The 26,717-nt window shown below is 37.4% G+C and overlaps 1 protein-coding gene across 12 annotated transcripts in view; it reads left to right on the forward strand.

The window, feature by feature from the left end:
* Nucleotides 1-26,531, forward strand: part of synj1 (synaptojanin 1) — a 47,310-nt gene extending 20,779 nt beyond the window's left edge. Inside the window, exons 12-34 of one of the 12 annotated variants that reach the window (XM_049468919.1) lie at nucleotides 1,009-1,174; nucleotides 2,358-2,381; nucleotides 4,672-4,863; nucleotides 5,583-5,670; nucleotides 6,119-6,259; nucleotides 7,658-7,850; nucleotides 8,958-9,116; nucleotides 9,494-9,650; nucleotides 9,784-9,901; nucleotides 11,082-11,294; nucleotides 12,432-12,510; nucleotides 13,491-13,653; nucleotides 14,761-14,946; nucleotides 15,934-15,972; nucleotides 16,138-16,251; nucleotides 16,470-16,496; nucleotides 17,894-17,938; nucleotides 18,387-18,425; nucleotides 19,960-20,000; nucleotides 20,838-21,027; nucleotides 21,951-22,294; nucleotides 24,096-24,119; nucleotides 25,021-25,108. In XM_049468919.1, coding sequence (XP_049324876.1) covers nucleotides 1,009-1,174; nucleotides 2,358-2,381; nucleotides 4,672-4,863; nucleotides 5,583-5,670; nucleotides 6,119-6,259; nucleotides 7,658-7,850; nucleotides 8,958-9,116; nucleotides 9,494-9,650; nucleotides 9,784-9,901; nucleotides 11,082-11,294; nucleotides 12,432-12,510; nucleotides 13,491-13,653; nucleotides 14,761-14,946; nucleotides 15,934-15,972; nucleotides 16,138-16,251; nucleotides 16,470-16,496; nucleotides 17,894-17,938; nucleotides 18,387-18,425; nucleotides 19,960-20,000; nucleotides 20,838-21,027; nucleotides 21,951-22,294; nucleotides 24,096-24,116 — 2,739 coding nt within the window. In that variant the 3' untranslated portion in view covers nucleotides 24,117-24,119; nucleotides 25,021-25,108. Of the gene's footprint in view, nucleotides 1-1,008; nucleotides 1,175-2,357; nucleotides 2,382-4,671; nucleotides 4,864-5,582; nucleotides 5,671-6,118; nucleotides 6,260-7,657; nucleotides 7,851-8,957; nucleotides 9,117-9,493; nucleotides 9,651-9,783; nucleotides 9,902-11,081; nucleotides 11,295-12,431; nucleotides 12,511-13,490; nucleotides 13,654-14,760; nucleotides 14,947-15,933; nucleotides 15,973-16,137; nucleotides 16,252-16,469; nucleotides 16,497-17,893; nucleotides 17,939-18,386; nucleotides 18,426-19,959; nucleotides 20,001-20,837; nucleotides 21,028-21,950; nucleotides 22,295-24,095; nucleotides 24,120-25,020 lie in introns of all 12 variants that reach the window. The other 11 variants (XM_049468920.1, XM_022681451.2, XM_049468912.1 and 8 more) reach the window with 11 other exon arrangements.
* The last annotated feature ends 186 nt before the right edge of the window (nucleotides 26,532-26,717 follow it).

Genomic DNA, 26,717 nt, shown 5'->3' on the forward strand with positions numbered 1-26,717 from the left:
ATGAGTAAGAGCCAAAATCTTGTCGTTCTTCTCTGCCAACTCCTCCACCAAATTAAAACAACCTGAAACAGGATCACCGGATCTCAAAAATTCCTCACTAGAGGTCACCTCAAAGTTAATGACAAAGAAATGAAATATGATGTTTAACAAGAGAATAACTATGTGCTGCCAAATTTTAATCAATTTTTGATGTTACTGAATTTGTCCTAGTAATTGAGGAAGCCTTCCTGGAAATACAAATTAACTAAGGGTGGATACACAGTCACGGATTTGTTCATCTTAAGTCTGATAGTATCAGTTTGTATTTTACAATAGTTCTTGGGCTATATCTTTACCCAAGACACTGTTATGAAGCAAAATGTTTTTGCATTGGCATTCATTTTGTTCAATCCAGGCCAGACCCAACTACAGACACTTGGTAGTCTGTTACACTTGGTACAATGCAGTCAGTTTACTGACTCCAAATATCTGTAGCTTTAAGGTTTTCTTATACATCTGTGTGGATCTGAGTCTGTCTCTTTAACTCTTAATGTGTGTGTGCTATTGTTCTCTGCTTTCCTCTGGACACTTCTCTACCTGTTTGGTAAGTTGACAAGCCAGTAATTGTGGCTTGAGTCTTTACACACTGTGTCTCTGTATCTGTGTTCTTGCTCTCCTGTGTGTCTGATGATGTTTAATAAAAAGAGGCTGCGAGAGAGACAGACAGAGAGAGAGAGAGAGAGAGAGAGAGAGAGAAAAGAGTGCATCACTGTCTGTGCTGTCAGATTTAGTTTGTTCTGTTTTCACCCGATTAGATAGGGCTATTCCTCAGCCTTAAACCTGAGGACACGTCATCACAGATACATTGCTAGCATTTATGTATTGAACAGTCAATGTTCTTTTTTTTTTTTTTGCAATGTTTTGTCATTTTCTGTTTAACAATAAAATATATATATATCATTCCTCTCGTGCTTCACATGTGCTTATGTGTTTTCTTTTTTCCTCTTTCTTTTACATGTGACTCTGCAGACTGGAAAGCTGAAAGATGGAGCACGTTCGGTCACCCGGACCATCCAGAACAATTTCTTTGACAGTTCCAAGCAGGAGGCTATTGATATTCTGAGGCTAGGCAGCACTCTGAACAGTGACCTGGCTGATAAGGCACGAGCCTTGCTTACCACCAGCAGTCTTTATGGTACGCAACCAGAAGTTTCTAAGTACTCTATACTAATAGAATTTCCATTACTCTTCTCATTTATAACATTGTGAACATAGCATAAGTGCTTTTTAATATAGGATAAAAGTCGCCACTGGAACACAGCTTAAGCTACTTAAAGCTCTACTAGGTGGGATTGAGATTTTGTGCTCTTGGGCTCCCCCTACAGTTGCAGAGTGTAATAAATGTTTCATTAGAACTGAAGGTCGGAAAGCAGGTCGCAGTTCTCGCGAGCGTTGGTTGCGGCCGCCTCGGAAAACTTAGAGTCTGGTTTGAGCTCAGAGGAGCTCTGGCACAGACACGAGAGCACCGCTATTCCTCCTATTACACCTCAATGCAGCGCTGCAGTGAGTTTCAAGCTGTAATTTTACTTCTTTAAAAAAAATAAAAAATCAAGGAAATCCTACCTAGTGCTGCTTTAATTAATGCTTTTGCTTCAGATTAGATTTGCAAATCATTATCATATGCTGGCCTTTATTATACTGCAAGATGCAATTTGAATGTATTTGTGAAAGTTTTTTTACTCTTTTTTTGTGTGTATTAATAATAATTGTGAACTTTATTAATATAGCACCTGTTCAAAACAAAGTATTACAAATTGCTTTACAACAAGGAATAGGCAGGATATAATGTACCAAACAATACATTTTTTAAAGGAAAAAAGAACATGTAGATATTTTCAAGGACCCTTAGTTATCTGGAAAGGGAGTTCCAAAGATTAGGCCTGTATTATAAATGGCCAACTGTCCATGTTTAAGCAAGGTTGCCATGTATGATATGGCTAACTTGTTTCTGTTGGCTGATCTGAGTGCTCCTGAGCAAACATAACTGATAATCATGTACTACTGGTAGATATTGTTAAGCAAGGCCATTAAGGCTTTTAAATATTATATATACACCTTCATTTTAAATTGTTAGAGTCAGAACAGGAGGATTGGGAGATGAGCTTGTCATACAGGTCTGATTCCTTAAAGCAGAGAGGGATAAAAGGGGAGTTTTCCTGTGTTAGCGAGTTAATCTGCCTCCTCCAGCTGCCCTGCGTGCGAGATTAGTTCTGAAAATGTTCTGTGCTAATACTGTTATCTGCCTTGCCGGCTAACCGCTAATCATGCTACCTCTTTCCCTCCCTCTCTCTCTCTTTCTTTCCTGCTTACACGGTTAGTCTCTGAGCCCATTTTACAATCAGGTACAGTATGTGCAGCTCAGTCGTAAATGTTAACGATGCCTCATTTTAGCAGCCCCATTGTGACTGCCTGTTTATTTTATTTTACGACATTCTGCTTTTATCACCCTGTCAGAGTGAGATTCTTTTTCATGTGTGTTTCAACTTAAGCAAACTGTTGTCATATGTACTTTTTTTTCCTTTCTTTTTTCACATGGCCATGCTTTTAGTTGTCCTCTTTACACTCATCATCAAAGGAATAGTTGCAAAAATAGCTGCACCCAAAAAGAATGGTTGGATGGCATTGCTATTCCGATTGACGATAAAAGTTACAAGGAGCAGTAAATGATTGAACATTTTGACTGATATGGACAAGTTTAGGTCATATTTATTGAGCTATAACTGCAGAGAGCACCGTAGTGTGTGACATAGGAGTTGTAGAGGTTCCTAATGGTGTCCTATGATAATCCTTCCAATGCAGCTTGAATATTCTCATGCAGTTTCTTCAGATTGTGCAGTAGGGGTGAAGCTTTTATTAGGACTGGGTATTGTTTTAAAATTTTCAATACCGATACAATACTTTAAACTCGATACCAATATCCGAACAATACAAAAAAAAAAAAAGAAAATTTTCTTGCATAGCATATTCTAACAGCAGGCATGAGTAGTCTCATTCTCCTTCTGTCATCATGAGAGGCTACCATCTTTTTGGATCTTGTTGGAACAATCACACAATGATCATGTTTGTGGTGCTTTATTAAGAACAAGGACAACAGCAGATTTATTGTGCTATAAATCTTTTTCCCAGAGCATACTGCTGGATGCAGTTCAGTTTTTTTTTATGAAATATCAGCACTAGATTAAATTAAATGGCAAAATTCTATTACTTTAAAAATTAGTTATCATGATTTTTTTTTTAATGCTAACAGTTGCCTTTATTATTGTGAGGGGACAGTATTTATAGTGTATTTAGGTCTGGCAGATTAGTGTTTTTTTTACTGTATTATAATGTCTCAGGGTAGAGAAAGAGAGAAGAGCGTGAGAGAGAGCAAGCTCCTCAGATTTGAGCACATCAAACAGTGTGAAAGAAAATGAAGTGTGGATGAATCTTTTGAAGTAGAGCCAGAATTTAGAGCACTTTGACATGTTTACCTTGTGTGTACGCTCTCTCTGGGTTTTTGTGCATGCTTTTTGCATTTACCACATTTTTGTGCGTTTCTTGCTAAGTAAGAGTTCGCTCTTGAGATTGCAGTGGTATCTGGCTGAGCATTGTCTTGTTAGAACGAAATCGTACACAATATTTGCACAATATTATATCTCCTCCAATGCTAAAGCCAGATTTTACCTCAATATGATCTGCCATTCTTTAACTAATGACAATCTAGCATAAATACCCACCAAGTTTATTTACTGGCATTTTATTCCATGTGGATTAGGGGTGGGCGATATGGCTCTAAAATAATATAACAATATATTTCATGGTATTTCTGCGATAACGGTACTTTTGGCGATATGACAAAACACTAATTAAAAAATATATTTCAAGAATACACTACTGCAGCACAATACAAATTAAATTATATTATTGCATACAATAGGATATAGTATGGCACACCCCTAACTGAGATATAAAAAAATATATAAGAATTTTATCAGATTTGTAACAGAAGTCAATGATCATAGAATCCAGTCATGATACTAAGAATAACGCACTCCATATATCTCCAAATATCCAGGATAAAAGTAAATTAAATGATACTGGACAGATATAATCGGTCTCTAGTAGATATATAATGGGAAATGAGAACAGTGTGAATTTTTCTTTTGCTAAAAACAGTAAAACAAAAAAGTAGTACCCTGATGTGGTAATTGGGAGTGGGTGAAAGTTGGCTATTGTTATATATATATATAATTATAATAATAATTATAATAATAATATAATTATAATATATATAACTTAATATAATATATATATATATATATATATATATATATATATATAATATAATAAAAGATATAATATAATATATATCATATATATATAATATATAATATAATATAATATATATAATACAATAATAATAATAGTAATAATATAATAATAATAATATTATTATTTTTATATCGTATTATTAATTAATTAATTGTTATTGCATATATTATTACATATGATACGATATGGCACACCCCTAATCTGGATGCAGCTAGTTTGATGATGAGTGTATGTAGGGTTTTCAATTGTAGGTTTTATTGCTGACGCAATAAAAACATTTTTTTGTATGACTGTTGTTTGACTGTGCTCATGTGTTTCCAGCATCTCCCAGAGTGTTGCTGGGCATGTGCCAGAACCACCACAAATACACCAAGCCCAAAAAGATCCGCGTATGTGTTGGCACGTGGAACGTGAACGGGGGCAAACAGTTCCGCAGCATTGCTTTCAGAAACCAGACCCTCAATGACTGGCTGCTTGATGCTCCTAAGATTGCTGGCCACCCCGAGTTCCAGGGTAAGAGATTTCTTCAAATATAAATACAGTACCAGTCAAAGTTTGGACACACCTCTTCTCGTTTAACGTGCTTTCTTTCTTTTTATGATTTTTTACATTGTAAATGTAATATTTAAGATATACAGGATCACATGTAGAATTATTCTGTAAATAGAAAGTGTCAAACAGACCAGAATATATTTTATATTTTAGATTCTTCTTTGTGGACAGATCTGCACTCTCTTGGTATTTTAATCTCTTAATGTCTTCATGAGGGAGAGTCACCTGGAATAGTTTTCTCAGCATCTTTAAAGAAGGAGTTCCTGGAGGTGCTGAACAATAACTGCTGCTTTTTCTTCACGCTGTGAAGCTCCAGCTCATCTCAATTAAATCACTTCAAATCACCATCTCAGTTCATCAGGTTTAGATCAGGGGATTATTGTGGAGAAATAACACTTTTTTTTTACAGTTTACTACGTAATTCCATATATCCCTAATGTTTTATGTCTTTAATATTAATCTATAATGTAGAAAATAAATAAAATAAAGAAATAATAATAAAAAAAAACATTAAATGAGAAAGTGTGTCCTAGGTGTGTGTACTGTTTTTATTTTTTCTTTATGATTGTTAGATATGTTTTTCTTTAACCTTGTTATGGAAACACTGCACACTGTTGCAGATGTTTAGTGTACTGTAAACAGGTTGTCTCATCTCTGATGGCTGTCTCTTTGCTTCATAGACAGCAAAGCTACTCATCCTGTGGATATCTTTGCTATTGGCTTTGAGGAAATGGTGGAGCTGAATGCTGGCAACATTGTTAGTGCAAGGTAAATGGAGAAAAAAAAAACACTTCAAATAATAATTTCTTCATCACAGCATAGCATCCTTCAGTAAAAAGTACCTAAATATTTAAATAACCCTAAAATTATGTATGGGCAATATATAGCCATAGAAATAGCTTATTTATTAGGTTATTTTATGCCACTGAAGTGAGGATAATGTGCTAGCATTATGATGTTGTAAAAAGCAATACATTTTTAATTATTAGAAAAATATTTAGACATTGTAATTTTAATATGTGGTAAATATAATTAATAAGTAAATCAGATTTTTTTAAACAGTCTACATACCAGCTTATTAAATCATAATGAGCAATATGATGTTATGCCCATATATTGTACGATAAGTCAATAACGTCATTATCGCTACATGCCTGATCAAAATCTTTAGGTTTTTCATTAAAGAGAAATTAATAATCCCCCTTTTTCGTCACAGCACCACCAATCAGAAACTGTGGGCAGCAGAACTGCAGAAGAACATCTCACGGGATCATAAGTATGTGCTGCTGGCCTCTGAGCAGCTGGTGGGGGTCTGTCTCTTTGTCTTCATTCGGCCTCAGCACGCTCCTTTTATCAGGTATATTCATACATGGAAAAACACACATACATTTATTTTTATTTATTTAATCATCATTGTTTTGCTTATAGTAACTACATTAAGCAGCCAATCTAATGATTTAATGATGACCCCTGATAAAAAACCCTCTCTGGTGTTTGTAGTCTTGAGTTTCTGATGCCTTACATCAGGGGTGTCCAAACTACGTCCTGCGGGCCATTTGCAGCCCGTTTCCTTTTTTTTGGAGCGGCCCGCGAGGTATTTTAGAAATAGAATGAAAGTTGGCCTGCTGTTAAGCAGGATTTTATAATGTGAGATTCAAAGTTTGAACGCTAGGTGTCAGAAACGGGCCAAAGAGTCTAAAAGCGGAGAGAGTGCGCATTTCTATTGCAGAAAAACGGGCCAAAGAGTCTAAAAGCGGAGAGAGTGCTCATTTCTAGCGCAGAAAAACGGGCCAAAGAGTCTAAAAGCGGAGAGGGTGCGCATTTCTAGCGCAGAAAAACGGGCCAAAGAGTCTAAAAGCGGAGAGGGTGCGCATTTCTAGCGCAGAAAAACGGGCCAAAGAGTCTAAAAGCGGAGAGAGTGCGCATTTCTAGCGCAGAAAAACGGGCCAAAGAGTCTAAAAGCGGAGAGGGTGCGCATTTCTAGCGCAGAAAAACGGGCCAAAGAGTCTAAAAGCGGAGAGGGTGCGCATTTCTAGCGCAGAAAAACGGGCCAAAAATTCTAAAGGTTGCCATAATTAAGGAGTTTAATATTAAGAGACATCATGAAATTAAACATCAATTTGAAAAATCTTAGTTTACACAACACTGTCAAAGATAAAGATAGTAAGTCAAGTAAAATGGTGTGTAAATGAAATAATCAGGAAAAAAGTATTATTTAAAGTGGTATATTTCATTATTTGTTTTATTACAGAGTCTTTGGCCCATGACTTCAAATATATTTCTCCTTCTGGCCCCCAACAAAAAAAGTTTGGACACCCCTGCCTTACAGTCACCCCAGTAGTTCCATGTTAAATGGACTATGCTGGGAATACAGATATACAGATTTAGATTCAGGTTCCAGTCTGTACAGAGTGAAAGTGTTCAGTTTAAACAAAAGGGAACTTCAAACTGCAAAGGGAAGTAGTGAGTAACAGTTAATCACTACACAGGAAGCTGGCAGTAAAGTTTGCCCATCAGTTATTACAGGCATTTGGGTGTTAACGGAATATGGGAATAAAAGTGATCTAACTATCCCTAAAATCACATTCATCACTCAATCTCTGACTGGCAACCTATGGACAAATTTCAGTTTGGCAGGTGCCAGGAGAACAGTTCTAGAACCCGTTCTAGAAACAGTTGTGCAAGCCTAAGCCATGACACTTCCTCCATCATGTTTTTAATATAATAATGTTTTTTTTTTTGTTTGCTCGTACAGAGATGTTGCTGTAGACACTGTTAAGACCGGTATGGGTGGAGCCACTGGGAACAAAGGAGGAGTAGCAATACGGATGCTCTTTCATACTACAAGTATCTGTTTCTTGTGCTCACATTTCGCTGCTGGACAGTCGCAGGTCAAAGAGAGGAATGACGATTACGCAGAGATCACCCGTAAACTATCATTCCCCATGGTAATTAACCCAGCAAATCATTTTGCCAGTCAACTCAAATTCAGCTGTCCAGTCTGACACTTTTGCCCATATAAATTATATAGCAATCAATTTTGAAGTTTCTTTTCTTTTCATTTCTTCTCATAAAGAAATTCATAATAACAGTTCAGTATTTTTTGACCTAAAAGAGATGTTTCCTATGAGGGACGGTCTGAATTAGAGCCGGATTTAATGATTAACCATAATGTTGGGCAGCATGAATGTATTTTTTTTTTTTATTTCACTTTTAAATAGAGAAATCGAAGTGTAAATTAATTCACAGCACTTCCCACTGCAAAATAACCCACATCTCTACTGCATTAGGATGACCCTTTGTCTTTTATAACTTATAAATTAATAAAACTTAAATTAAACAAATAAAAAAATTAAATTTGTCAGATTTTAAATTATTTTTAGATGAGAAAATTGTTAGATCTAAAAATGTGCAATTAATACATTACCCATGCTGAAATAATTATTTTTTGCACATTAAGTGACTGTACTTTTCTTTAAAAAAAGGTCAATCTTAGCTGTTAACAAATAAATAAAAACAATCTACAATTTAGTTTCTAAAATATTGGAATTATAAAAACAAACCTTTTTTCTAACCTAACATGAAAGATTGTGTTGGCTAGCGGTAGGAAATATGGCTTTTTTGTTGTGATAACAATATTCTTGGCAATATTACAAAACATTTATTTTTTATTATAAGAATATACTACTGCAACAAAAATATGAATCCATTTTATATAGTATAAATACCGTCATTTTAAATATTTAGTACATTACATTTATTTGGCTAGCTTTATGTAGTTGCTAAGCTCTTATCTTGCCAGCATTGGTAGTGTGATGTGATTAGTGGACAGGAATTAAAAAATTGAGGGAAATTCTTCAGTTAGCCATTTGCTAAATAACAAAAAAATACAAAAAAACAAATAAACCTTGTCCGTTACAAAAGTGTCTGGGTGGTTCGATAGCATTACAGTAAATTTAATCACATATAGGTGAGGAATGATGAAATTTGTAATGTAGGTCTGTATGCTTATCAGAAACTTTCCTCTTATATATATTTTTTCTTCTCGTATCCAGGGTCGTCTGCTGTACTCCCATGATTATGTGTTCTGGTGTGGGGACTTCAACTACCGCATTAGCATTCCAAACGAGGAGGTAAAAGAGCTGATCAGGCAACAGAACTGGGATGGCCTCATTGCTGGGGACCAGCTTGTGGAACAGAAGAACGCAGGATTGGTAATCACCTTTTCTGTTTTATTACACTGACATTACAGCAAAGTCATGGGGCAGGAAATAGTATTGTGTCTCTTAAACTTTGCCAGGTCTGACCTGTGGTCTTCCACATTAAATTCTAATGTATTTTCTGAATTTTATAAATTAAATTTCACGAAAATGAAATGTCCAAACAACATCAGACCCCACTATCAGCTTAAGCTCTGATGATTCACATCACGTTGCCATTAAACATGCTAGCCACTGTTCAACCTTCATTGCAAGATAACATCTTGTAGCTTCTACATCTCCTAATTTAAAAGAATGAAAGAATCAGGTAATAAACAAACTGAGCTCACAAGAATCTTCATTTCTAAAGCCTGTTTCTCTCTTGCTTGCAGGTATTCAGGGGCTTCATCGAAGGAAAGCTTGACTTTGCTCCCACTTACAAGTATGATCTTTTCTCTGATGACTATGACACCAGCGAGAAGTGCCGGACGCCTGCCTGGACTGACCGTGTGCTCTGGAAGAGAAGGAAATGGAACTTCGACAAAACTGGTGTGATTTATTATTTTTAGTTTTAAACTTTCTTAGTTTAGTGTATTCATTACACAGAATTTAATTGTGTATTATACACCTTTTTGACTGTCTGTCTCTCTGTCTGTTGTGTTTGTGTATGTGTATTCACCAGCCGAGGAGTTGGAGCTAAATGTAGTTGGAGCTCCAGTAAATGATGAAGAGCAGTTACCGTGGAGCCCTGGCGAGCTGAAGTACTATGGAAGAGCAGAGCTCAAGACTTCTGACCACAGGTACTGCAAAACAACTTTTCACAATTGTTTGTGTAATTAATAACAATTTTAAGAATTTTAGTTCATTTAATTTACCGTATTTTTCGCACTATAAGGTGCAACATATTATAAGGCGCACTATCAATAAAAGTCTATTTTCATACACAAGGCAACTTACTAACCGCTAATGCCGTCTAACTACCGCCCGACAGTGCTACACTGAGGAACCCTGAGTGTTCCGGTAAACCAGGTCAATATTAGCTAGCAGTTCGTCCCACATAGCTTGTTTTAACACTGTAAATGCACAGGCTGCATAATACTCATCTCTGAATGGCCAAATGGCTAGCACAGTAAGCTAATGATGCTCCAGCAGTGCTAGCCAGGGTTAGCAGCAGACTACAGGCCGATCATTTTCACCTCTGAATGGCCGAATGGCTAGCGCTTAGCGGGTGATGCTAATACTGCTGGAACTAAGAAACTCCTGTATAACGCTGTACATCAGCAGAGTGACTTTACTGCTCCTTACAACCTGACTGATTCATACATAAAGTGCACTGGATTAAAAAGTGCACAGACGGTTTTTGGGAAAATGTAAGTATTTCAAGTGCGCCTTATAGTGCGAAAAATAAGGTAATTTGGCTGTAAAGCTAAAACTTGGGTTTTGTCGGGTATTTGTTGGCCTCAGAACGCAGGGGTTATATCAAGGTATTATATTTTTCTTGTTGATTTTTGTCAACGCTCCTTTTCATATCATTAACATAAAAAAAACAGGAAAATGAACAATAATATGCTTTTTTCAGAGATGCCCATCCTACTGGTTTGCATTATCTAAAATATATACAAAAAATATAAATCTGCTTCACAGTTCTTAAAACAAAAATCTTTCTGCCTCACTCAGCCCTCTGCTTAATAACAATCATGATACTGAAAAAATGCTGTTCATTGAAAAGAAAATGTAATGTACAAGAAGACGAATATCTAATATTGGACAGCCCAGGACCTGTCTGACTTATAGGTCCCAGATTATGTCCACTACAGTGAACAAAAAATAATGATCTCAGGAGGGTAAAGACATGCATGGACCTTTTAATTGAGGAAGAGTTTTGCATTGACCTGGATCTCTAGGCATATGTTCAATCAGAACTGTATATTTTGTAGTCACTGTTTTAATAAACACTACTGTTTTTCCTGTCTCTTCTAGGCCAGTAGTAGCAGTCATAGATGTGGACATCCTGGAAGTGGATCCAGAAGCACGACACCAGGTTTATAAAGATGTCATCGCCCTGCAGGGTCCCCCTGACGGGACCATCTTGGTCTCACTGTGCAGTTCTGGGCCTGATGACTACTTTGACGATGCTCTGATTGATGAGCTTCTAGACAAGTTTGCTAACTTTGGAGAAGTCATCCTGATCAGGTAAGGGTTTAGTAAAGAGGTGACCTAAAAATTGATTATGTTGTTAAGCCTAAAGCCCAAGCCCAAGCTGCTGAACAGTGACTGGGTGAGCAGTTGCTCGGTACAAGCTGCTTTGGCTGCCAAATTACTATTGTTTGACTACTGTAATTTCCTTATAACAAATTACTTCCCTATTAAAGCCTGCTTTGGTGGATAGAACTGATCCTTATTGACATCCAGTAAAGAGAAATTCAAATTCTTTACTATTCATTGGATAATGGGTATTGGAGACAAAACCTGTAAATCCTTTCCTATGAATTGAAATCCAAGCTGACATTTGTAGTCAGTAGGTTAGGACATCATAATCCGTAAAAGCTTCTTCCATCTTCTTTTTCTGCTGTAGTTAGGCAGCATGTCATCTAGTGAATACCGCCCCCTAGTGGTTTGAAGCAGAGACTGTAAAAAAAGATGGACGTCGTGTCGCCGTTCCCATTCATTCAATGAAAATGAAGCCAAAGTCTTCCTCCATGTTGGCGATTCTGACGCCCGATTCTGCGCAGTAGAGACCAGAGGAGGGAGAAAGACTGTGGAGAGACCGTCTACTCATTTAAATAACCCCGCCCCTGAGGGCTGCCTTGCGGTCACAGACTGCAGAGCGGAGCGGGGCGGAGCTGACGGTCTGTTATTGGTCCCGCCCATAAGCAGCCCTTTTACAATAACCACACCTTTTTTTAATAGAGCTGAATAACGTTTTAAAAAACGAATTCTGTGGGGATATAAAATATGACAATATAAGCAGAGGTTACACTAGCTGCTGCATTTAAATAATGCAGGTAGAATTACAGTATATTAGAAAAAAACGTGATTGAAAGTTGTTCTGTTTTAACATTGAAACCTATGGGGATGGGTGGAGTTACACAGCTTTCTGCATCCGAACAGCAGGGGGCACCCGACCTGTGGTGGCTTCACTTTAGAGAGACGATGCTCTGTCCAGCTATGTACAGTCTATGGTTTGAAGTATGAAGGCTAGAAACAAATGCAGTACACAGACAATTCAATAGGCACCCAGAGTGATGATGAAGAATGAAATGGAAAAAAAAAAGACGTTTTACTGTTGGATTCTAATAATCGCCTGTTTATTTATTAATTTTTTAAAAGATTTGTGGAAGAAAAGATGTGGGTGACGTTTTTGGAAGGGTACTCTGCCCTGGCTGCGCTCTCACTGAGTGCCTCCACAGTAAGTAATTGGATTTCAGCTGAATCTACAATTCAGCTTTTTCTGATTTTGCACCACCTCTTTTGTAAGGGCCAGTATTGTGATTAACAGACTTCCTCTAGGAAGTCCTTTAGGAAGTCCTAATACAAATTAGGGGTGTCACGATTCCTTAAATCCTCGATTTCATTTTATTTCCGTTTTTAGAGTCACGATTCGATTCTCAATTTTCTTTTTTTTCTTATTTTTACAGCAGAGAGGCCTATGCCAGTTTTAGATTAGTCTATGATCAGTCATTGGTTTGATTCATCAAATTTACAATATCTTATTTCAAAAGGTGGGCTTGATATAAGTGATGCAAAGTGATACAAGTGATCTGTAATACACCACATTAGGCACTAATGGTCAAATTTAAATAATTTAATTAAGATATATATGTAATGCCATCTAGTGGCTTTTTTTGGTAGCAGCAGTGTGCACTATTAAAACAGCAATGTGCAACATAACAAAATAAATAATAAAAAATACAGGAACAGTCAGGTACAAAATAATAGAACAATTAGAGCCTTAACAAACTGAACTCTATCCTACTATAACAGTTAAACATGAAAAATAAGACTTTAAGACTTTTTCGGTCCCTGAGAATGAGAAGTTTTTTCTTTAATAAAGATATATTATTAACTTTATCTGAGAGAAAGATGTTCCTTAACGTACCAAAACTATTAACATATTTGAGGCTAGACAAAACAACTGTTATTTTTATATTTTCTTTAAGTTTTTCTTTAAGGAGATGAGAATGTCCACATTCTCTGGAGAAAGAGCTGCTCTTTCAGCAGTCACAATGTCCGCGGCGTCGCTACAGTGTGCTGCACCGTTTGCGTAGTTTAGAGGGAGGGATCGTCCATCCTCTTTTTGACTTCGATGCTCGAGACCTAAATCGTGACACCCCTAATGCAAACACATGCGAAATGCCATATGGATAACTTTCCTCACTGTGTGTTCAGGTGTTGGGAAAGACTATAGATATCCGTCTGAAAAGCCCTGGCTGGATTAAAAGTCTAGAGGATGAGATGAGTGTGGAGAGGATCTGTGGCAGCATCCCGACTTCCGCCAGCTCGACGTTACTCGCTGAGGACACTGACATGGGAGATGAGTTTGACATGGAAGGTATGTGGGCTGTGAATATGATCATTGTATATTAAATTAAATTGTCTTAGAATGGAAAAATGTATGGCTTTGCTTGGCCAGGAGAAAAAATGCTACCTCCGGCTGCTACATGAACAAAACCTAATAACTACAGCACTGGGTTGTGTCAGTAACTGCAGAAGGGATGATGGATGCAGTGCTTATGGAAGCTACAGCACAGGAAGCAAGTGGATATACATATCTTGCCTTAAACAAATACCTTTTATGTAGTGAACAAGCAACCTGTTGTTTAAAGCAGGGATTCTACAGAATATAGTGCTGCATTAACTAGTTTTAGGTCTTTGCTATTCAATTACTTTAAGGATTCCAGTTTTGTAGAATTGCGTAACATATTGGGTAGACCAATTATTAAAAATGCACAGTTCGTGGACCAATATAAACACTGAAATGATCCAAAATATATATATAATGGGAAATTTCACAATATCTCTGTTTATGTTTATCATTCTGTAAATCAAGCTTCAAGAACAGCAACAAATAATTCAAATTTAGTTTTTGTAATCTAACCATAGGTTTATCTAACAAGGCCAGTGACTGTAGAAAAGGATGAACGGTGCAAAATCTCTCAGACAGTATGATGTGTAGTTTTTTTTTTATCTTTTAAACTGTCTTTCCTGCTTCAGTGTCTGGTCCTAACAGTTTGTTTTCTCAGTGCTAATACTGGCACTTTTTGCCCCACAAATCAATTTTTAAAACATGATTTTAGGTCATCATAAAACAAGGTTTTACTTTGGAATGAAGTGAAGTATAATTTTCTATACTGGAGTAATTATTTTTCAGACAACTTTTTACTTCTACTCATATACTTACTACTAATATTTTCACCCAATTTATTCAGTTCTATAATTTTATAAAATATATAGGGGTCTTTGGAATAGTTTAAACTAATATTTATTACTGCAATATGTCTCACACCCCTTACATTTTGAACAGTTTAAAATAAAACTAAAAATCGAGTTATTCTGAAGGATCTATTCCCTGCTGCACCTTTTATAATGGGTCAGAATGAACATCAAGTCATGTGTAATGGTATAATTTTTATTTTTTATTATGTTGTTGTGTTTGAAGGTGATGTAGAGGAGGAGCTTGAGGACATTCTCCCTCAGCATCTGCAGCCTGGACTGGGCATGGGTCCTGGGATGTCCCCTGCTGCTTCCCCTCGCACCAGCCCTTGCCCCTCTCCCACCCACGGGGAACCTGCTCCTCCCAGCCGACCGAGTAGGGCCCCCCCACGCACAGCTGGACCTCCACAAGGTAGAGCATGCATGCTGTGTATTTTGCTGTTAATTGTAATAGCTAGGGGTGTCACGATTTCGATGTTTTATCGAAATCGATCGAAATTATGTCATGGTCTCGAGCTTCGTAGTCAAAAAGAGGATCGACGATCCCTCCCTCTAAGCTACACTAATGGATCAGCACACTGTAGCGACGCCGCGGACATTGTGACTGCTGAAAGAGCAGCTCTTTCTCCAGAGAATGTGGACATTCTCATCTTCTTAAAGAAAAACTTAAAGAAAATATAAAAATAACAGTTGTTTTGTCTAGCCTCAAATATGTTAAAGTTTTGGTACGTTAAGGAGCATCTTTCTCTCAGATAAAGTTAATAATATATCTTTATTAAAGAACAAAACTTCTCATTCTCAGGGACCGAAAAAGTCTTAAAGTCTTATTTTTTATGTTTAACTGTTATAGTAGGATAGAGTTCAGTTTGTTAAGGCTCTAATTGTTCTATTATTTTGTACATGACTGTTCCTGTATTTTTATTATTTATTTTGTTATGTTGCACATTGCTGTTTTAATAGTGCACACTGCTGCTACCAAAAAAAGCCACTAGATGGCATTACATATATATCTTAATTAAATTATTTACATTTGACCATTAGTGCCTAATGTGGTGTATTACAGATCACTTGTATCACTTTGCATCACTTATATCAAGCCCACCTTTTGTAATAAGATATTGTAGATTTGATGAATCAAACCAATGACTGATCATAGACTAATCTAAAACTGGCATAGGCCTCTCTGCTGTAAAAAAGAAAAAAAAAGAAAATCGAGAATCGAATCGAATCGTGACCCTAAATCGGAAGTAAAATCGAATCGAGGATTTAGAGAATCGTGACACCCCTAGTAATAGCCTAATTAAAGTGTATATAGATATTGTCTGTTTGTGACATTAAGTTTCCTTTATATTCTGTTTCTGTGTATTGATTTGATTTTTGTTTTTACTGTGTATGAAAGGCGGCCTAAGTCCTGCCACATGTAGGAGGGATCTGGCAGGTAAAGAGTGAAGCTTTTGGAGATGGCGCTGAGTGTTGAGTGTGTAGTGCAGACTCTTAGAACATTAGTACTGTGTATGCTGTGCTTTTGTAGTGCTGTGTGATATGCCAAAGCTCTTACAGCCAAGTAATGATGGTAATATTAATCAGTGTTTGTTCTCTTTAGGTTCTCCTGTGGAATATCAGGCAGCAGGACTGGAACCAAAACGCCCGCCTCCTCCACGCCCAAACGCTCCCCCTGCCAGACCTGCACCCCCGCAGCGCCCTCCACCACCCTCCGGTACTGCAGTCATCACTTTTAGTGTTCACTACAGAGGCTGATTTAATAGCATGGATGTTCACTTGACTGTTAAACGTGAAGGATTTGATTTATAGAGAACGTATTCATCTTGATATAACATCTATGATGAAAAAGTAAGAAGTGTTAAGCATTTTTGGAAATGGTTAATTATGACTAGCTGATCTTTCTTCATCATTTGCACACGAACGCTTCCAAAGAATCGTCTGGTAGGAGAGAATCAGAAGGTAATGCAGAGTCTGTGGAGTAGAAAAGCAATGTGGTTTTGATGTACAGTAGCAAGAAAATGTATGTGAACCCTTTAGTTTTTCTGTTTTTTTTGTTTGTTTGTTTTTTTTTGCATAAATTTACCATAAAATTTAATTTGATTTTCCTCCAAGACATTTTACAGTACCATTGTGGAATGTCTGTGCTCTTGTAGTAAGCAGAGGCTTCCTTTTGGGGTCTCCTTAATAGACGCCGTGCTTGTTGAATAGGGCTGCAACGATTAGGCAATATAATCGACAGTGTCTATTATTTAAATTTGTTGACTACAAATTTTATTGTCAACTACTCTTTAATTTGTAACCGTAACGCATTACACAAAGTGCTGGGGAAAAAAGTGCAATGGAAGATGGGTAAATGGCTCACTCATACAGGTTACACTCAATTTAGTTTGTGTCTCCAAAAGTGCCTGAACACAACAGATTAAATATTTAATCACTAAATATCACTAATGTCCATGTTTAAACAACACCTAGACATTTAAACACCTTTTAAATCTCATGTTCAGCTGTTTCTGTCATTTTTAGAGATAGAGGACATGGCAGAAATAATCGTTGACTAATCGAAAAAATTATCATAAGATTTGTCGACTACCAAAACTGTCTTTAGGTATAGCAGCCCTATTATTGAATGACTTAGGGACAATATACTCATGAATACAGATAATAGCCAAAGATTTGAAGGCGTCACTGGTACAGGCTGTCACTTTTCTTTACCTCATTGATGAGTCTCTCTTGTGCTCTTGGGGTCATTTTGACTGGGCGCCCACTTCTTGGCAGAGTAGCCACAGCCCCAAATTATCTCCATTTTTAGATTGTTTGCTTTACTTTAGACTGGTGAATTTCAAAGACAATTTTTGATTGTGGATCCTCTAAAAGCTCTTTTTATCACGGCATACTTGTGTGAAGCAAGTTTAAAAAGTGTGAGGGTTTATCAGTCAAATTTGTTCTAGTCCTCACCTCCAAACTAGCAAGATTCCAGGTATGCTAACCAGTAGTACTATTAGGTTTTTATGGTTTTTTCAATGAAGACCTGAATGATCATTATTTTATTTGTTTAATAATTTTAGGCAGATCATATTTTGACTAATTTTTATCTCAGAAAAACATTAAATTGCAAAGAGTTCACTTACCTTTTCTTGCCACTGTAGTAGTTCAACCGGTAAATGTGTGTTTAAATGTGTATTTTTTAGTAGTAATGTCCCATATCTCAGATTTCTCATATATTTTAGCATACACTGCTGGTCAAAAGTTTTAGAGCACCTTTTTTAGGGAACAAGTAATGTATAAACACTTTACAGCTGATCTGTATAGAGATGTCATGATAACTGTTGCTTCACTTTATGAATTTTTGTTTGAAGGCTTTGCAGAGCCTCTAAACATTTCTGATTTCAGTGATAATGAAGGTAATTATGAATAAGAATAGCTCTTGTCTTCTCCTTCGAGGTTTGTTGTGGATTATTAGTTGTGTGAATAGGAAGTTGATGCAGTACGGTCGTAAGTAGTGCACCCCTGTTATGTGTTATAAGTTTTTAAAGTTTTAAAGTTTCCCCGTTTCAGAGAATAGACGTCCAGTTCTACAGTTCTACTGGTATAGTTTTGTGAGATTTTGTGTGTGTGGGTGTGGTGTAGCTTATATCTGTAGCCTAATAATTCCAAGACTGCACAATAGAGGAAGAGATGGTGAAAAAACATTTGTACCAGGTAAGACATGCATAGACACAGAGTTACCTGATGAGGCTGTGTCTGAAAAGACTTAATATATAGTTATATTTAGTTTCAAGTCTTAATTAATGTGCTAAATACGCTGCAACTGAGATAACAGTGGATTGCTTCCTCCCCCATGCTTCAAAGGACAAAAAAGCCCTGCTTTAGCCAGAGCAGATGCTGCCGGTAAGTATCTGTGCACTCATCTGTGCATCACGGTGTTTCTTTTGTTGTGTTCTCCTGTAGCTAGCAGTGCAGAAAGTATGCAGGTCTTGGCATAATCCTCAGCTAGTCTTCAGTCACTGCTCTGTAGCAGAGCTGCTCCTAGGAGGGTTGGCCTGTCTTCACCTGGCTACTACAGTTGATCCCAGCTTGGCCAGCATTTTCCTGGCACATCTCGGTTATTTAAGTTGCGTGGGAAACGGAGCCGAAGAATAGTTCAGTGATCTGACCAGGTTGTTGGCCAGGCAGCTCGGCTTGGTGGCAGCTTTGCAGCTTGACCCTCTGCTGACCAGGAAGAGGTGAGTCATTCTAAGAGCTGTGCTGAGAGCCAGGGCGGAAAAGAGCTGGAGGAGAAGGAGGGGTAGGGTAGGGGAGATATCACTTCGAGATGAGAGCACTGCAGCAGTTCTGCATACAATAGCCCAGATTTAGTCTTTTTGACTTCACGTTTGAGCCCTTTAGTTCTCCAACTAACTCAGGAAGTGATATGCATGAGCTGGTTGGTATAAATGTGGCTTTGCTTGCGTCCAGAAACCCCAAAAGTGTCTCCTTTTTCCTACCGATCCTCCTCCTCTCCTCCGTGACCCGGAAACTGATTTCGTGACGCCATCTTGCCGCCTGTCCGAATACCGTAGGAGACGAAAGAAGCCGCTTAAAATCCACCTGTAGGAGGTTTCCAACGGAGGTTACATCAGTGTATCCTACTCCGGAAGCCTTTTAAGGATTTTCCAATGACATCACTGCATCCACGCACACAGAGCACGCGAAAATGGGGAAGGCAACACACAAATATACGTCATAAACATATTAATTAACTAGGTTCCTTATCTAATTAAACAGCCAGTAAAGCAGTAATATAATTTATAGATAATATAATTTAGATAAACTGTATGCTCAGTAAAACTATATTTATGACCCTATGTGTATCATGTTATACATATAAAAACATATATTATTTATAATATATATATATATATAATTTTAATTAATTCATTTATTTACTTATTTATTTTAACTTAGGGACTGATGAGGAAACTGAATCCCTCATAAGGCTGAGGTCAGACAGGGCTGCCAGAGTCACTGGTCAGAGATGCGGCCTAAAATGCGGCTGGGAGTAAACAGGATTTTATTGGAATATCTGAATTTTTAGCTGTGTGTGATAGTAATGTTCTGAAACGTGCTGAAAGTGAGCGTTGTGATTGGCTCAGTTCAACGGTAGTCAACATCCTATCTAAAAGGGATCAGCTGTCCCATTTCCCCAATTACAGCTCCTTCCCTCCATTCCTCCTCTCCTCTCCTCGATTCCTCCGCCCTCTTCCGGGGTAGGAGAGGAGGAGTAGGAAAGGTTTCTGGACGCAGCCTTTGTGGGCAATGGGCATGTTGTCAGGTAACAAGGCAGCAAGCCAGTGAGGTGCCAAAGGCTGAAAAATGAGAAAAATTGAGGGTATTAACAAAAGTAAATGGTAATTTAAACACAATTGCTCTTCTTGTGTTACAGGACGAGGCCAACCCACTGGACCTCCGGGCGTCCCAAGGCCGGTGGGTAGCACAGTTAGCACAATGAACCCTACAGGTTTAATCTAGAAATGATTCAGTAACTGCTGTAAATGGTTCAGTATACGCTTTATATTATTCTGTGTACTGGAAATGATCCAGTAACGTTTATATTTGTTTAAATAATTTAGTAAATGCTATAGATATGATTCAGTATCTTCTATAACTGATTCAGTAACAGCTGTTAATGATTCAGAATGTGTTTCAGTATCTACTTTATTAATTATGTAGTAAATGCAATAGATATGATTCAGTATCTTCTATAACTGATTCAGTAACAGCTGTTAATGATTCAGAATGTGTTTCAGTATCTAATTTATTAATTATGTAGTAAATGCTATAAATATGATTCAGTATCTTCTATAACTGATTCAGTAACAGATGTAAATGATTCAGTAACTGTGAATATTACAGTATATACTTTTAAATTATTTATTAAATGCTAATATATGATTCAGTATCTACTGTAATTATTTTAACATCCACTATAAATTATATAGTAATTGCTATAAATGATTCAGTATCTGTTATGAGTGAACTAATGTCTACTCTAAATGATTCAATTCTAAAATCTGTTTGTTCAGATGTGTTTACAGTTGTAATAAATATGGTGATCCCATATGACATATTCATTTAGTTTTTAAAATCTGTATTAATGTTATTACCAACCAGTTTAGCAACCATAAACAATGGTTATTGACCATACCATGTATATGATTTGAAAAAGGAGCGTATTAACTAAGCGTATTAATTTTGATGAGCTATGTAGGTTTATTTACTTTGAAATGAGAGATGTTTATGGATTTCTATCTTTAATTTCAGAACATTCCTCCTAGAGCGGGAGTTATCAGTGTGCCACCCCAATCCCGGCCACCTCCTCCTGCTCACCCTGGAGCGCCCAGACCCATAGCCGAGGTTCACCCGGGTGCCCCTCGCCCTGCCCCAGACAACCACCCAGGAGCCCCAAGACCCATTCCGGAACCACAGGCCAAACCATCAGAGCTCCCTCTGGGTAGATGAACAGTTAGACTTGCTAATACATTGATTCCAACTGTTTTAGAGTCCTAAACAATGCAATATATTTAAAAAATTAACACAAATGCAGGGCTGCACAGGATGGACAAAATAATAACAGTGTGATTCTACTGATGAGATGGCAACTCCTTTGTTTGGAGCAATTACACATATTGATTGGAAATTTTGAATTTATATTTTGCCATGTAAGCTCTTTAGGTCCAGTCAATGAGTGGAAATGGTATAAAGTCCAGGGTACACAATTTTGCAGTAAACTGCTGTAGCGTTTAAGGAAAACAAATGAACTGAAAACTAAAAACTAGAAAAGTAAATTTAGTATTGTAAAAAAAAAAAAAAAAAAGATTTTAAATATAGTATAATGTAATAATGTAATAGTTTTTTTTTTAAACCTTTGTCTAGTAAAGCAGTGTTGGAAAAGGTTGTGTTACAGCACTCTACTGCAGCATTTACACTCATCATAATAACTAGAAAAAGACACAGAAACACAGATCTATATCTAACAACTCTATAACTATTAAAAGTATGTCTTTTCTTGAGAGACCTTCAAAAGACTCTTGGAAACTGGCCCACATGGCGACACCTTTAGCTCAGCTTGTCATTGGACTAAATCTCAGTTTTAGGCTTGAATAGAAGATTTAGAGGTCTGACAGGTGAAGTGCAGTAATAAAATCATTAAAGTCATTCAAGATGAGAAACCATTTTTTGTAACCATTGTTATAATTAATAGATGCCTGGAAACATACCCAGACACAGTAATTGGTCAATAAATAATAAATAGACAATCTGACAGTAAAAATTTGACAGTAGATTTTGGGCATTAACATTTATGAGTGTCTTTTTTACAGGATAACCACTAAAGTCAATCTAAGAGACTGTCCTGTTTGTGCTTTTGCTTTACAGGTCCTCCTTCAGGTCCTCCTCCATCCATTCCTGGCCCCATGAGACCACAGATGACCTCTCCCATGCAGCCTCCGGCCACTTCCCCCATGCAGCCATCATTACAGTCCCAGCTCCCTGCACCCATTCAGCCGCAGCTGCCACCGCCCATGCTGCCCACATTAGCTGCCCCACTGCAGCCTCAGCCGGCTGCTGCAGCTGCAGGTGTAGCTCCTCCCCCTCAGCCTGGCTTGGCCTCCCCCAAGCCCCCACCCCGTAGCCGCTCCTCACACGCTCTTCCTCCTGATGCTGCCACTGCCTCTGGCCCTTCCCCTGCCCCAACTCCTGCACCCACCCCTGACTCTCAGGTTAGTCCTGCGCAATATTATACACTTTATGCACTTCATCTGTTTTGATAAGTTAACACATTAAGTTAACAGCATCTGTTAATTATTCAGTATCTGCTATAAATGATTCAATATCTGCTGTAAATGATTTAGTATCTACTATAAGTGATTCAGTATCTGCTATAAATGATTCAGTATCTGCTATAAATGATTCAATATCTGCTGTAAATGATTTAGTATCTACTATAAGTGATTCAGTATCTGATATAAATGATTCAATATCTGCTGTAAATGATTCAGTATCTGCTATAAATGATTCAGTATCTGCTATAAATGATTCAGTATCTGCTATAAATGATTCAGTATCTGCTATAAATGATTCAGTATCTGCTATAAATAATTCAATATCTGCTGTAAATGATTTAGTATCTACTGTAAGTGATTTAGTATCTACTGTAAGTGATTCAGTATCTGCTATAAATGATTTAGTATCTACTATAAGTGATTCAGTATCTGCTATAAATAATTCAATATCTGCTGTAAATGATTTAGTATCTACTGTAAGTGATTTAGTATCTACTGTAAGTGATTCAGTATCTGCTATAAATGATTTAGTATCTACTATAAGTGATTCAGTATCTGCTATAAATGATTTAGTATCTACTATAAGTGATTCAGTATCTGCTATAAATGATTCAATATCTGCTGTAAATGATTTAGTATCTATTATAAGTGATTTAGTATCTACTGTAAGTGATTCAGTATCTGCTATAAATGATTTAGTATCTACTATAAGTGATTCAGTATCTGCTATAAATAATTCAATATCTGCTGTAAATGATTTAGTATCTACTGTAAGTGATTTAGTATCTACTGTAAGTGATTCAGTATCTGCTATAAATGATTTAGTATCTACTATAAGTGATTCAGTATCTGCTATAAATGATTTAGTATCTACTATAAGTGATTCAGTATCTGCTATAAATGATTCAATATCTGCTGTAAATGATTTAGTATCTATTATAAGTGATTCAGTATCTGATATAAATGATTCAATATCTGCTGTAAATGATTTAGTATCTATTATAAGTGATTCAGTATCTGCTATAAATAATTCAATATCTGCTGTAAGTGATTTAGTATCTACTGTAAGTGATTCAGTAGCTGCTGTAACTTATTCAGTGTCTAATAATAATTTATTAGTAACTAGTCTTAATGGTTCAGAATCTACTATGAATGATTCAGTATCTAATATAAATTATTTAGTAACTGCTCTTAGTGATTCAGTATCTACTGTCTTTTATTTTTTACAATAAATGATTTAGTATCAGTAACTGTTATGAAGTCAGTAACCGCTATAAATAATTCAGTAATTGCTATAAATGTTTCAGTATCTACTGTAAATGCTTCAGTATCTACTGTAAATGATTTAGTATATACTTTATCTTATTTAGTTTCTACTGTAAATGATTTAGAAACTACTATAAATTATACAGTATCTACTTTAAGTGATTAAATATTTGCTGTAACTGGTTTATTATCTAATGTAAATGTTTTATAACTGCTACAAATCATTATGCACTGACTCAGGATCTGCTATAAATGATTCCATCTCCATTAGCACCCAAAGTCTGGGCTACAAGCCGATGGACCCTTTGGTTCTTCATCTAATTTCTACACTTTTCTCTAGATCTATGTTGGAACAGATTCTATTTTCTTACCTTTGTCTCTTACCTTTACCTCTGTAGCTGTTTCTGGAAATAATATTTCCCACATTTTTGATGCATGTGTGTGTGTGTGTTTATCTGTTTTTTCTCTCAAGCAGGAGCAATCCTCAGGTTGACAGGTATTTAATGCCCATTTGGCCTCAGTCCTGTCTTCACAGAACCATAGTCTTCCTTCACAATGTGTCCTCAACCTCCATGTTCTAGTTTCTTTTATTATGATTTTTTTTTTTTTTTGTTCAGTTGACTATTTTAAATGTTAAGTTTATAGCTGGTTTATTATTTTTAGTAGTATAATGACGTATGTACGTGTTTGGATAAAACTTCACTTGAACCTCCTTTCATTGAGTTCTACTTAGATATATAAATAATTAGCTTGTTACTAGCTAATAGCAACACTGCCTATATGGACCAACAGCTTGTTTTATGTAGATGAACAGATGGTTCAAGGAAAGTTTTACCTTGTGGTTGTCTAGGTCTATTTTTTTAAATTGCTTTTAGTTTTCGTTTTGAACATCCCATGCTTCCCATGCATGGAATTTTGTGGATATGACTTAAGGGATAAAGGATTACATGTTTTAAAACCAATAAAAGCATAATAACGCAGTCTGATACCATTCATATTGTGTGTAACATGACTGACTTGATACTGATGACTCTGTGTTCCAGTTTCCCAGATCTCAGATTAAGCTTAGGCCTAAAAAATGTCTAAACAAAGTCAAAAGGTTTTAATGTTTTTCTCCATATGTTAAATCAGTGGTTCCCAAACTGGTCGCCAGGGTGCAACAGGCTATAGGAACCATGAGAAGCCTGAAGACCAGTTTGTGAACAATCACTTTCTAAATGTCTGTACAAAGGGAAATGAGTCACCCAGATATTGATCAGTATTCCATAGTCATTGTGATTTATTTAGCCAGCTCTGAAGCTCATAACTCAGGAATGATGTGTTTTATTCATCCTATATCACACCCAGGTTTTACTTAATCTTAATTGCTTCTGCCTTTGTGTGATTTCTCCCCACAGACCAATGGAATGAACGGAATCCAAAGAGAAGCACAATGGAAACCAGACCCCTTTGACTCGCTCACCTCTGACCTGTTTCCCTCCAATTCCTGGACGAACACCCAGTCCCTATCACGGAACGCCTCCCTTCACACCTCATCTTCCTCTCCTTCTTTTTCCTCCTCCACCTTGCCCAGCTCTGTCTCCTTGGATTCCAGTTCTCTGTTTTCCTTGCAGAACCCAGCAGCAACTCCAGACCCCAGCGGCTTCACCTCCTTTCTGGCTCCTCCTCCGCCCTCCCGCAGCCGTTCACAAGAAACCCTCCGTGCCTCTCCGAACCCCTTCCTGTCCGACCTCCAGCCCAGGCCCAACAGCACCAATCCATTCACTGGCCCCCTGGCCACACCCTTAGCGGCAACTCAGCGCCGCTCCCTCACACCTGACTTTTTTGCTCAGCAGCAGGCCCAGGCGGCTAAGCCAGGCCTTCTCCACAGAACTGGGTCCGCCCTGGGTCATAGCTCCACCCTTCCTCCCTCCTTTTCCAGGCCTTTAGCTCCATCTCCAGTTCTAACTCCAGCTTCAGCTCCAGTTTTAGCTCCAGTTTTAGCTCCAGCATCCGCTCCACCCAAACGTACCCAGCATTGGGTGACCTTTGACGACGATTCGGACTTCAGCACATCAGGAAAAGCTCCAGCATCGACAGCATCGACAGCAGTGACTGGGACTGCTCTGCTGTCTTTATCCTCCACACCAACATTCCAGCAGCCTCAGTCCCAGAGCATCTCTGGCTTTGACTCTCTCAGCAACTGGGCTACCACTCCTTCCACCACAGTGTTGGCATTCCCAACACTGCCCCCTCCCGTCCCAGTCAGGACTAATCCCAATGTCACCCCGAGGAACCCTTCCATCCCTGCCAGAAACAACGAGTTCACAGAAAGATGAATATTACGACGACGAGGATGATGAAGATGTCAAATGTAATGCTCTACTGATGTGTGCGTGGGAAAACTAGTGACATATGGGTCTGTATTTTTTTGTGTATGGTTTGTATAGTAGTGTGATGCTGTTTTCCGCAAAAAAAAAAAAAAGTGTTTGCTTCTTTCAACCCAGGGCACGCCTATACAACATCCAGTTCAACACAATTACAACACTCTGACCTTGAAAATAATGGAATTGAAATAATGGTTGGCACAGAGAGACGTGACATCATCTGTACGCATTAATGAATACATAGATATGTGCACATGCAGTGTGCAAAATACTGTGCAATACTTCAGCATACTTTTCTGCATATCTCAGCGACAGATCATGTGGCACTTATAAGAAATTAAGAAGGAAGGTAAGAATAAAGGTAGGGAGGTGCAAACAAAAAAAATTGTATATGTCCCTTAATGGGAAATGATTATGTTAGATCATTACGTTAGATCTTGCTAGATCTTCAGTGGAGACCTCTGTATCCTGCAACACCTCTTTTAATGTGACCCTAACAGTTTTAATTCTAAAGAAATAAATGAATAAAGCTGCAGGATTCAGTTCGTCTTCACCCTTTTTATTTCATGTAATTAATTTCTCCATCATTATGAATGTATGATCAGTCTGTTATTCTTTATTTATTTTATTTTTTTATCACCCAAACTTGTGTTAACTTGGCTGTGCTTTCTGAATGGTTACACTCGCAGTGATCATGCATCTGATCATATGGGCCCACTCTTCTAAGT

The sequence above is a fragment of the Astyanax mexicanus genome, chromosome 20 (assembly GCF_023375975.1).
Source record: "Astyanax mexicanus isolate ESR-SI-001 chromosome 20, AstMex3_surface, whole genome shotgun sequence".
Taxonomy (NCBI): domain Eukaryota; kingdom Metazoa; phylum Chordata; class Actinopteri; order Characiformes; family Acestrorhamphidae; genus Astyanax; species Astyanax mexicanus.